This window comes from Copidosoma floridanum, unplaced genomic scaffold (assembly GCF_036245765.1).
Source record: "Copidosoma floridanum isolate Cflo_tuat_1 unplaced genomic scaffold, Cflo_Japanese_pri ptg000020l, whole genome shotgun sequence".
Classification (NCBI taxonomy): Eukaryota; Metazoa; Arthropoda; class Insecta; order Hymenoptera; family Encyrtidae; genus Copidosoma; species Copidosoma floridanum.
This window is the reverse complement of record NW_028321897.1, coordinates 31,448,079-31,461,679: the sequence shown is the minus strand read 5'-3', so window position 1 is coordinate 31,461,679 and position 13,601 is coordinate 31,448,079. Positions and strand designations below refer to the sequence as shown.

The 13,601-nt window shown below is 35.9% G+C and overlaps 1 protein-coding gene across 1 annotated transcript in view; it reads left to right on the top strand.

The window, feature by feature from the left end:
• Positions 1 to 13,601, top strand: part of LOC106645354 (ATP-dependent RNA helicase DHX30) — a 270,690-nt gene that overhangs the window by 148,111 nt on the left and 108,978 nt on the right. The window contains exons 6-7 of the mRNA XM_089593901.1: positions 12,074 to 12,415; positions 13,315 to 13,559. Of these exons, the coding sequence (XP_089450027.1) occupies positions 12,074 to 12,415; positions 13,315 to 13,559 (587 nt within the window). The remainder of the gene's footprint in view (positions 1 to 12,073; positions 12,416 to 13,314; positions 13,560 to 13,601) is intronic.

Below are 13,601 nucleotides of genomic sequence, written 5' to 3'. Positions count from 1 at the left end.
TGCAACTGAAGTGTAATTGGTTTTTTTTTTTTTTTTTTTTTTTTACGATTACTTAATTATGCCGTAGTGACTAAAACCTAAGACTGAATGAGCTCAATGCATTTATTACTTTCTCTCGCATAATTAATGAATAAAAGACATGGGTTATAAACCTACTTAATTATTTTTTTTAGTTTCCTACCTGATGTGTGAAAAGTGTGAAGTGGACTTTAGTGCTCAGTTAGCATATTGATTTTAAGTTTTTTCGAGGCAATGAATAAAGTGTTAGCAAAGAAGATTAAGCGAATTTTTTGGTCTTAAAGGTACCAGATTCAATCAAACTGAATACTTTTTTAATCTTTGTCAATAGTCATTTCTCAATTATACAAAATCGAGTATTTATTATAACAAAGAGCCGCCTTACTTTCTTAGGTGGCGTGTTTATTTTGAGTCTAAAAAGATGTCATTATTTTTAAAGGATAAAGCAAGCGCGCATAAATCTGGGACACTCAGTGTCATTCATCAGTAACAAAACGTTGAATGCATGGCTGTTCAGCGTTCGTTCAAAGAAATATTTATTGTACAGTTTGAAAAACATACATTAGGTTTGATCGAGATTTGATGCGCTTCCTACTATTTTATGTGGCCTATATCCCATCTTTAATTTTATCTAGCGATCGCAGCAAAATCCACTATCTTTTTTTTTTCATTTACTCTAGGTAAAAAAAAAAACTATGATCCAAGCGAACACTTGATCCTTTTTTTGTCACTGAATGTTTTGCAGCTACTAGGTAGGTAGGTAGGTACGTAGGATGTGTAGGTGACGCGCGATTGTGGAAGCAATCAAGAAATGTTTATTTTGTTTATGAAAAACAAATTTTTTTTGCTGATCAAGGACGCAATCATTAAGTAGGTAAGCTGAAACATAGAAAATAGCGTTCGACTGCAGGAGATTGTTCTTATTAAGTAAAAAAACTGAATAAAAGTGCCAAATACGAGTAAAGTGGATAACAAATCGAATGCAAAGAGAATGTTCGCAAACCGATGTTATTTAAATAAATGGGAGCACTTTTTTGTTTGACATACATACACACGACTCTTAATATCCATCCAAGCCTAGGTACCACAATCACATAACTAGTAGGCAATTTGTGGCAATATAAATATTGAACTTTAAAAAATAAGTAGAAAGAGCAAGCATTGAATACACGTGTATGCGCGTACAAAGCAACCCAGAAACAGGTGTTTAAGGAGTCTGAACGTGTGTATGTGTGTTGGCACCCTCACTTTGCTGCGTAAACATCATTGTGCAATGCGCATATATTTCTGCGCACTCGCTGGCAGAGGAAAAAGTACTACCAGGGGACTCATTTTCGTAACTAATATACTTGATCGATTTCGAGTTATTAGAATTATAATTCGGTTGAAAAAATAAAAATTAATGCTTTCTGGCTGATAGGTTCTCGAGCCTTTCATACACGACAAACGTATAGGAAAAACATATACCGCTGCAACCCACGGAAAAACATATATTAAACTCACATGTATTTATGTACCTTGTATTTTATAGTATACATGTGATTTCTACATATATATGCGAGAACTTTGTTTTTACCGAGGGACTTCGAGTCCAACACGTTTTTATTCTCATTTAATAAGGCAATAGTGATCTATTTTAGCATATCTTCCTACGATTCCAAGTGTGCTTACTTAAGACTAAACTATTTGTTAGGTAATAAGTAATGGGGTACTTTTTTAAATACTTTATTCTTATTTTATTTATTTTTTTCAGCAACAATAAACCAATAATCACTTACTTCAGCACCCTTTACTAGATGACCGTGTGCGCTTGACTTTTATTTAAAGAACAAATAAAGTAATCTGTTTGTAGATAACATAGCGTTTTTAATTTCGTCTTAATCAAGTAACAAATTAGTAGTTTCTGCTTTTATCGCTATTTACTCAAAGACCCAGTGTGCTTACATTACGCATAATAAATCCAATAATAATGTATTCCACTTCGTTTTGCTCACGTGTTAATCTATTAGTTGAATAAATATCTTTCTTGAAATAATAATTAACAGTTTACTTATTTTCAAAAATTTGTACAAAACGTCTCGTTGAATTTTTATTTTGTGTGGTGCTAGATTTACAATAAGAGTTTGATGTGCCCTCATGGATTTCATTAAAAGCCTGACAAATTCGTTTCTGACACTCCTCAGCAATGTTTATGAGTGTTTTTTACACTATCTCTTCAATAGAACCCTACAAGAAATAGTCTATCGGAGTTATATCGGGCGCACGAGCTGATTTATTTGCCCATTATGTCCAATCTATCTATCTTGAAATTATGCATCTAGGTGCTTTCTAACTATTGCAGAAAAGTATACTGAACATTTTTTACATTTTTATTCCATATTGTAACGTAGGTATAGTACTAAGCATCACAAATAAAACTACTAAAATAACAAATGTTACTAAATAATATACACTTTTAAACACCAGGTGAGGTGATGAGAAAACAAGGTAAATGCATATAATCTACACATATTTTACAGGGGACTTAACAAATAAATCCCAAATGACAATGATTTATATTTATGCCAATTGCATGAAAAACAACCAATTTTTGTCTCTAAAATCGCATTCGCGACCCCACTGGTGTAGTTTGAAGAGCTAACAATTCTTGTTTTTGAGATACACCACTGGATTAATTAATGTTGTTTATTACATTTGTAAATGGCATGAAAAAATTTTTTTTAACGAAAAATAGAGACAAACCTATGTTAACCCATTTCTCACGCTAAAAGCGAGAGCACAGACCAAATCACCATCGATTTATGTTCCTAAAAATATTTTTAAGCAAAATATGTCAAAAACGAATGAATGCACTTGCCAATATATTTTTCCTTGAATAAGAATTTGTTTCTCATTAATAAATGTTGCTGATTGAAATAAATTTACTTGTAAAAATAAAATAAGATGGAAATTAAATAAGCACATTCTGTCTGATTGTCCACAACGGCTTGTCCTGATGTTATATGTATTAAAATTATATTAGTTCTTCATAAAAATAGTATGGTCTGTAATGTTTGTGAAATATTCTGTGATATGTGGCTGCAACAAATATAAAAGCGCAAAATAGGTACATCAACTCAGCCGTAACTTTCCATTTCTGCGTGAAAAACCTGTCGTAATTAACGCGTACTTTTATCTCTTTCAAACAAAAAAAATTTTAAATGCTGGAGGGTGAGATTAACTGTCACATTTTTAGAGAAATATTTTGTTTTAAAAATTTTTTGTATGCAAAAATTTATAGTAATTTTACTGTAACCAAGTATTTTTGAGTTTTTAAAAATTTTTGGTATTTTAGTTTGAAAAAATCAATAGAAATCTACTTGTTTGCAAATTTTGTTGACAAATAATATATTTCTAATAATACTAATAATAATAACAATAATATTATAAATAACAATAATAAAAATAATAATGATAAGAACAATAATAACAATAAGAACAATACTTTTTTTTTTTTTCGTGGCTGGGCTTCCGGGGTATGGCTGCAGGGTGGTTGGTGTGTGATATAAGGGCTTGTGCCTATGCATTGCCAAAGTGGCTATGCTACCGCCAAATCGATGGCAGGAGATAATGGCGCTGGCTGAAATGGACGAGGCTGGCGCTTTGTCTCTTTTGAGGAAAGGGACGATAGCAGTAGGATACATCAGGTGCCGACTAAGGCGCAGGATCATCGTCCAGTGATGCTACAGGTGCCTGAAATATGGGCACACAAGATACGACTGTAGAGGCCCGGACCGATCAGGCCTCTGCTGCAGATGCGAGAAGGACAAGCACAGAGCTAAGGACTGCAAGACCAAACCAAGAGCAGTAGAATGGGAAATCCCTACAACAAGTTCTAAGGGCTGGGCAGTTCTAGATATGGTGGCAAGACTAGGACTGGTCGTTGTAAGCGAAGAAAGGACCACGACCTTCCGAAGGTCGGGATTTGGCGAATCAATACTAGATATTACACTGGTTTCGGAGAGCCTTGCGCCGAGAGTGAAGGAATGGCAGATAATTAAGGACGAAAATGGTAGCAATCACCAATATGTCGTCTTCGAAATCACCGATACAATAGACAGAAGAGGTATTGCATGCAAAACAGGATGGAATGTTAAGAAGCTGGACACAGAACGACTAGCAGAAAAAGTCGAGAATGGCATCGTTTCTATTCAAAGCGATGAGCAAAACCTGAACACAGTAGAAGGAGTACAGAAGCTCACCGAGGCATCCATGCGACTCCTAAAAACCGCATGCAAGGCTTCTATGCCGAGAAAAAAAAAGGAACGACAAATGCTAAACTTACTGGTGGAATGAGGAAATTACCGAATTGAGGCGCCAATGTCTCAAACACAGACGCCTCTATCAAAGGGCCAGAAATAGACCAAAGGCCGGACAAAGGTACGTCGAGTACCAGCTTACAAGAAAGACGATGCGAGTTGCTATTAAGAACAGCAAAACGCAGTGCTGGTAGATTCTGTGCCAGGAAGTAAATAACGACTCTTGGGGCAAAGCATACCAGATAGTGATGGGAAAACTGGGAAAACTGGCATCAACTGCAAACAAAGACGCGGATACCATGAGGCATATCGTGGATGCGCTATTCCCGACGTATCAATAACTCGAGGATCAAGCAGACTTGGAGCTCATAGATGATGTACCTTTATTTACGCAGAAGGAACTAGAGCTAGCACATTAGAAAAGTATACAAATTTCATTTTTTCTTCCTCACTTCATAAAAAAAAAAAAACATCATTTTGACAACTTTTTCCCATACAGAGACTCGCAAACGAAAATCGATTGCTCTAGATCAGTATCTTGGTACAAAGCTTTGAACGTGATTTATTTATTGGGAATTTTTTTATAGAGATCTCTTCAGAGAAGCTACATGGACAGCCTTTACAAATCTTACTAAAAATAAAATAGTCTTGGTCACGTGACAATCAGTCATTTAGAATGGGAATAGTAATAAAATTTGTTCGAGCAGACCCATCTTTTTGTTGTTTAATTAAAGTTATAGGTAATAATTGGTAGATTATTCTGATAAATACATTGCTTACGATAATACTGCCAATTATTCTTACCCAAACGTTGATATTCCTACGATATTGGGAGTTTGTTTCTCATGTCAAATTAGGATTATCGGTTGCCCAGTAATGGTAGTTGTGCTGGGTGAGCATACCTTTTTTCGTGAAAGTGTACTCGTCTATCTATAGAATGGTGTTTACGAAATTGAGATCAGCGCGCATTTGCGCTAATAAACCACCACAAAAATTTATTCGCAGCTAACGATTGCTGAACAACAACTCCTGGGCGGAAAGATAGTGATACGGGTCTTTATTCGTTTCCCGGATCACTGTTTAAACGTGGCCAACGAAAGTGCCAATTCGTCAAGCAACCGCACGACTTGAGGTAGTCAGATCATCCTCTAACAGATCTTCAATCTGCTCCTCCATTTCAGGAAGCAAAACCTCGCGTGGGCGTCCAGCATCCACACGAACTAGTAAAACACTACCCGTCTCCATCAATCATTAATGCACTCACCTGATAGTGTCTAGATCAGGATGGCGTCTGTGAAGCCAATGAGCATTGTATAAGCGTGAAGCGGCTTGCAGATTTCTGTTTTCCATGTAAAAAAAATTGATCATCTTTATGTACACTTCTACGCTGTATTGCATACGAGCTCAAACGTGATCTATTGTGCACGTCACGAGGTAAGGTTTAAGACTGTAATGAGATCTAATGGCTCGCAAAAAAGAAATCATTTTCCCATGTTATTTTTACGTATTTTGTAAAAGAAAGTTCAATCCAGCAATGAAAAGTTCTAGCTTTATAACTACCAAAGATAGTATTCGCCAATTCCGCAACCACTCGTAAAGTTGAGCGTAAGCATCCAAAGAAAGCTAGTAGTAAGGATCGAACTTGGTAACCTCGGTATCAAAAAATATGTCACTACCAACTAAACTACATTGATTTTTAGTTCTCAAAAAAATTATTTTTTGACATACTGATACTAATCTAGAAAATTCCAATGATAGTAATAAAAATAAAAATATGATTTTGCATAAATTCATCAACAATAGACATATTCGATCACATACCTGTCTCCCCAGTATACGCAAAACACGCAGTAAAAAAAAGTACTGTTAGCTTGGATACTTTTTTTTTCTCTTTTAATCAAAGTGAGTGCACCAAAAACTGCTTTGCTCGCAATTCTCGCAAAATAAAAATCGAAAATGCTAAGTGTGCATCATCAAGCTTTTCTATCGGTAAACCTAATGTTTAACAGTAACTATGCAGCAAATAATTATGATTATCGTTTGTATGTACGCGCGCTGGCAACAACTATTATTGTACCCAATAGCGGGCGATATATGGCCCTGCGTGGCCGCCAATCACTGCGCTTGTCGCTCGCTACTACTTGACACGTTTTGCGTGCGGCTTTCTCGCCCACGTCCTTGTGTGCAACATTGGTACAAACAAGTCGCTCTGCATGACTCTAAGTTACACTGCGTTATTTTTGGACTACCTTGTTCATTCTCGTTATGTATTCAACCACTGTGTAATTATTTCGTAGATTCTGTGACTCTTTTTCTTAGACATTAAAGATTCACAAACAGTTGAATACAAGTATGTGTGTGTGTGTTTCTATCGTGTGAACCAGCACGTCCATACAAGAGAATTCCAATCCTCTCCTTGCTTTCGTTGGGCTCACATTAATACAGTCCACTAAACGGCAGTATCGAACATTGTCCTTCGAGCCGAATAGAAAGCGGGAGAGGAGTTAAGTCATTGGGCAGTGGAAAGGCCATGGGCTCACTAAAAAGTCGGCCATTTTGGCCCTGCTCCTCAACAAGTTGAAGAAGACAAAGAGCGATCGGAGAAGAACAGAGGAGAGTCGCCCGATCCTCTCTCTCTCTCTCTTTCTCTGTACTGCACGCACACATGCATTGAGTTGACTTCTGTTGGTGCTGCAGCCGTCCACAGGACGCACACACACACACATAAAGCACTCGGCCTGCTGTCAGCTAGGCTTTCTTGCCGCTCTCTGTGCTGCACGCACACACATACATACTACTCATCATCACCCCTGCTGCAGTCCGCTACGAGCTAGCCCCGTTACCGCTGATATCGCTACTGCTGCACACTACGTTGGTTCTTCATCGCTTTGCTGCTGCTAATTTACCTACCTTAGTAATGTATTTGTACTAATTGATTGTTATGATTATTATTATTGTTGACAATTTTATTATTGTTGTTGTTGATAATTCGTGAAACGTGATTGAAGTGCTAACTAGCGTCTACTTGTACTAAACGCGTCTGTATGTGCCACCTGATTCGATCTCGCGTTTCTGTTCTACTTAAATTACCCCAAATGACTGAAATGGATACCCTTTACGCACAGCAACTAGCGCTTTATCCAATAAAAAAAAATGCTATTGAAAATTTTAGAAAGTTAGGCGAAGTGAAAATGACACGAGGTCAATGTAAGACCAGAAGTAAAGTAGTCAAATATTCGTACGATCAAATCTTAGCGGTTCATCAGAATATTCTCGGTCTTGGTGAAGACCTTAGCCAGCATGATAACTTTGCAAAAAACATGATTGATGTATTTGAAGAGACTTATTGCTCGGTGGCGGGCGACTTCGAAGATTACGCGTCTCGCTTTGACTTTCCGGCTTTTCCGACAACTATAACCAGATCCGCTTCAACTCTTGCTCTTCATAATCTGTCTTCTTTACCTTTTGTCAACATTCCAACGTTTTCCGGTGACTTTGATAAGTGGGGAAGCTTCCGCGACGTTTTTAGAGCTTTAGTTCACCTTAAAATCGAGCTCCCGACTATTATCAAGTATCAGCATTTACGGACTCATGTCACCGGAGACGCAGCTGACCAAAAAAAAAAAATATTCCCCTCTCGGGTTATAACTGCGCGCAAAATTCGATTCGATGGGACATCATCAACTTAACCATCGCGACCGCATCTCGGATTGGATGATTTTTATCCGGGCCCGTTCCCCGCTCGTTGGAATATCCCCCCTCTTCATCGCAAGTGTCGAGTTATGTGATCACCGCGCAACCCGACGAGATCACGGTAATGCACCTCCGCGAAGACCCGGATCTCAGTGATTTCATACAACGATTCTGGCCGGTCGAAGAGCCTCTCTCCACGCCCAAGCTTAAGGGAGAGGATCTTCATTGCCAGGAGCATTTCAATTCATTTGTACTCGTGGTCCTCCGATGGTCGATTCATGGTTAAATCCATTCGTACTGACTTCTGTCTATAAACCTGGGGAGCATGTACAACATCAAGCTTTTCTATCGGTAAACCTCATGTTTAACAGTAACTATGCAGCAGATAATTATGATTATCGTTTGTATGTACGCGCGCTGGCAACAACTATTATTGTACCCAATAGCGGGCGATATATGGCCCTGCGTGGCCGCCAATCACTGCGCTTGTCGCTCGCTACTACTTGACACGTTTTGCGTGCGGCTTTCTCGCCCACGTCCTTGTGTGCAACATTGGTACAAATAAGTCGCTCTGCATGACTCTAAGTTACACTGCGTTATTTTTGGACTACCTTGTTCATTCTCGTTATGTATTCAACCACTGTGTAATTATTTCGTAGATTCTGTGACTCTTTTTCTTAGACATTAAAGATTTACAAACAGTTGAATACAAGTGTGTGTGTGTGTGTTTCTATCGTGTGAACCAGCACGTCCATACAAGAGAATTCCAATCCTCTCCTTGCTTTCGTCCGACTCACATTAATACAGTCCACTAAACGGTATCATCGAACACTAAGGAAAAAAAGGCAGGACCTCATCGGATCTCGATGCTTTTTGTAGATTTAAAAAAGAATTTAATCCTTTGAGTGAAAGCTGTCACGCCACATACTTTTGACTAAGACATTGTTAATTGTCATTTAGGGTCCTTGCTTCATGCACGTGTAAATACATACCTCGAGCAGCAGCGAAACATGCATTGGAGAAATCAAAGAAAGTATGTCCCCTATCTTTGAAATATTATAATTTTTCAGAAATAAATAGACGGAAAAGTTTATTTTTCATACTCGCTTAATAAAAAGCAAGAATACAGGGAAATTGTATGAGAAGAAAGCACATAAAGCACATTGGTTTTTTTTAATTGTAAAAAAAATGAGATTCTTCGGTCGGACGCTGTTTCACTATGTAGTCGACTCTTTTTCCACGAATCGACTGCTCCCTGTAGTCCAGCTCAATACATACGCGATTAATCCACAAAGCAAAAGAGAACTACAATATTTCATTCCTTAACAAAATTAGAATCTCTCAATCACGCTCATGATCGCGCGTCGCGTACACACCTACTAATATCGTCGCAGCGAAAAAAGCTGTACAAAATAGAATAAACTGACAGTTAACATGAACAGGTTCTAAATTCTGCGTGATTGGAGTGAATTTAAAAAAAAAAAGTTTTCTAAGGTCGTTCAAACTTGGTACCTGTAGGACCAAAAGAGTATTGGCTGCCCTCTTCACTATTACTTCAAGTGGATATGGTGGTTAAGATTTGACATACATTTAGAGAAAACCTCTAAAGCTCAAGAATAATAATATTATTATTGTATTCTCTCGAAATAGTTTTGAATTTTATGCTCAAGTATAATGTCAAGTATGGTGAACATGAGCTCCAGTGCTTAAGAGTCTCAGGAGCTCACGCCGAATCAATGCGCTTCACTCGCACGACTATGCCGCACTATTTCCCTTATAATTTACTTTAAGGGAAGAAAAAGCTTATTTTATTATAACCGCTAAAGAGATAGAGAAAATAATTATCTAAATAAATGGAAGCGCATCGAATCTTTTTTTTTTTTTTTTTTGGTTATGTCAAACAAAAAAATCTCCCATTTATTTAAATAACATCGGTTTGCGAACATTCTCTTTGCATTTAATTCGTTATCCAGTTTACTTGTATTTGGCACTTTTATTTAATTTTTTTACTTAAAAAAAACAATCTCCTGCAGTCGAACGCTATTTTCCATGTTTCAGATTACCTACTTAATGATTGCGTCCTTGATCAGCAAAAAAAAATTTGTTTTTCATAAACAAAATAAACATTTCTTGAGTGCTTCCATAATCGCGCGTTACCTACCCATCCTACGTACCTACCTACCTACCTAGTAGCTGCAAAACATTCAGCGACAAAAAAAGGATCAAGTGTTCGCTTGGATTATAGTTTTTTTTTTTTTTACCAAGAGTAAATGGAAAAAAAAGATAGTGGATTTTGCTGCGATCGCTAGATAAAATTGAAGATGGGTTATATGCCACATGTAATAGTAGGAAGCGCATCAAATCTCGATCAAACCTAATGTATTTTTTTCAAACTGTACAATAAATATTTCTTTGAACGAACGCTGAACAGCCATGCATTCAACGTTTTGTTACTGATGAATGACACTGAGTGTCCCAGATTTATGCTCGTTTGCTTTATCCTTTAAAAATAATGACATCTTTTTAGACTCGTATTTTGATAAATGTGTTTCTTCCACTACAATTAAGTCTGACTTTTTTCCTGCTTCTACTGCATGCATTTTTTCTTTTTCTAGTAAATAAGGCCACGCTCCTACATCGCACAGCTTTCGTTGATTAGTTGATTTCATAAATAATTTATTCGTTACCTTGTTTAAACAACGCATCTAATCAGAAAATTACAGTCATATAGATTAAAACTCTAGTTATATAGATTTTTTTTTTAAATACTCAAGACAAACAATTTGAAAATGAAAAAAAATCTAAATGTTGCTATGAACAATATACTGACGGAGTTGATAAAATTTTTATTAAATCGAATACTTTTTTTGGGATAAAATTTTGTCAGTTTAATGATAATTGTCTTATAGAAGTGCATTATATGAATGAAAAAAACCTTTTTAAATAAAATGAAATAAATTACATTGCCTGAAATTGAAGACTCAAGCACACAGGAGAAAACTCATTAGCTCAATCAACTTCTACTAAGTGTGGTTGTTGTACGATCAGTTATCGTATTGCAGTTCTAAGAAGTAGGTGGATATGGTTATAATATCACCATGTGTTATATTCCATAGTACATACTCTTTGTGTCAACGTTGAAAACTGGCTCTAAGTCTCATGTAACATTTAACCTTATAAAAGCAAAGCGCTATATTACATAATGTATTCTTTGCTTTCAACAAAGTAAATATAACTATTTTTTATTGGAGCATAGAAAGTGCTGCTAGTCTTTGTTAAAGAGTTTGGTAGTGTTGCTTTTTTTTGAAACGTGGCAAATATTGTTAGTTTTTCTTAGATCTCGAGGTCTCCTTTTTTTTATAATATATCTTAGTGAATGACATGTGTCGTTTGATATGAAACATAAACTAGACTTAAAAAACAATAAAACACTTTAATTTTGACTTGATTGTGCTTACATAAGGTTTTAATTACTAAAAGTTATAGGCGTTGGTGTGTTTTATCGCACGCAAACTAAATGTTACTGATTTTATAGATTTTCATAAGATTTTTTAGATGACACCAGAAGATGTAGCTTATAGGCTGAACACACAATATTTTTACAGTTTATGTAACAAAATAAAAGTCATTTTAAACGCATGTATAAACTTTACCATACTGGCTCACCTGGACTGCAGATTTTTAAAAATGCTGTGAAAACAACTCCAAAAAATTTCGTTGTTGAAAATTCTTTTACCTTCTAAAAAACCATAAAAACTATTTGTCTATGATGAAACTTTAAAAGTAGCAATTTCAGTTCTTAAAAAAATGTACAGAAAAAATAATGCTGTGATTTTATTACTTGTCTGATATTTGTAATTGATAGCAGTTTCCCTATTTAGTTTTGAAAAATCAAGTGATACTTAAAAAGGAAATTCATTTAAATTTATTTTCACGTTGTAGAATGGGATTCTCAAATCAAGGTTTGTCAGTATAGTACACTAAATACATGACGTTAATTAAATACGAAAACATCAATATGTAATGTACACAACTTTGTACTAATAATGATTTTCTTATTTTAGAAGAGGAAGAGCTGGAAGAGTGCGTGAAGGTGAAAGTTATCACTTTATAACAAAACAGAAATTCAGTGATTTAGATGCATATCCTCTTCCCGAAGTTCTTCGAGTTTCACTGGAAAAGACAGTTTTGGATTGTAAGACCTACAGTAGTGAAAAAGTTGAAGATTTTTTAGGAAGTATGCCCCAACCTCCTAGACAAAGTTATGTTAAAAAAGCTGTCCAAGACTTACAAATTCTTGGTGCCTTAGACGAGAATGAAGATCTTACGGCTTTAGGAAAACGAATAGCGTTGTTCACCGTTCATCCAAAACTTAGTAAAGCTTTGGTTTACTCTTCAATATTCCAGTGAGTAAGCTTAATTTTATATTATAACATAGCAATCAAAGTAGTTAATTATTGAAACATGGTTAATGTACCCAAGCAAGTGAAATTATATATCTATTAGGGCATCTTGATGTCTTGAATGAAAAATCTTATAAAAGACTGGAAACGGCGTTGACTAAAAATTTACGACAGTGTATGAGTAAGTTCCGTGAGAAAAAAAAGTGTGTGGAATGTACTTGAGTAATCCATATTTGGATCGTCCTTATAGAGGATTCTCTCAGTATTTCATAACCATAACGTATAAGGATTGAAATACTGGTGATACTGTCATACACCTTTTCTGATATTCTTTAAAACTTGCCATTTAATAGAGATTTACAAAAGCAAATAACGCTGGTGCTTTGGAGTCAATCCGAATGAGTATGGCTCTAAAAAGCATTTGGAAATGATACAGTGGTCGTTTTTTGATTATTCATTCAAAATCACTGCCTGGGTCTAGTTTGCGTGATTGTCTACTAAGAAAAGTTTAAAAATAAGTTATTTGTCTTTTTCAATTTTTTCCTTCGAAAAGCAGTCTAGCTCGTGGTACCTAGCAGAAAAAAGTCCAGCTCGTAATTCTATGGCTTAAAGTTAGACCACGAGTTAGAGTATTTTTTACAGGAGCACCATAATTTGAAATTTTTTTTGTCAAAAGGAAGTAATTTAGTCTAGTCTTTATCGTAAGCCTTAAGTTGGGAGTTTTTTCATGGTAAGCTGAGTTAAGTCTTTGTTATAAGAGGCATCGATAAGGTCTTGATTATCTATAAAATCTCATCATTTTTCATTCTTTGTATTTTACTTATTTGGAATCATTTGGAAACAACAAAATGACTGTAACTTTTGTTATTCATACAACTTAAAATTTGTACTAATATTAACAGGTGCTTGAGCCCAGTTGCCACAGTTGTGGCTGCTCTGTCAACGCAGTCAGAAATATTCTACGACACTTTAGAGAACAAGAGTCACATTCGAGAAACAAAGGCACGTTTTCATCCAACCAGTGACCATTTAGCTGTTTCTTGGATTCACGCTCAATGGCAGAACTTATTCAATCAAAGTCGCCAAAATGCTTACAATTTTTGTAGGATCAATCGATTGCATGCTGAGAGAATTTCTATTCTAGACAGTAAGTTCTCGTTTTTTTCTATTGCCAATAAAATTTTTTTAA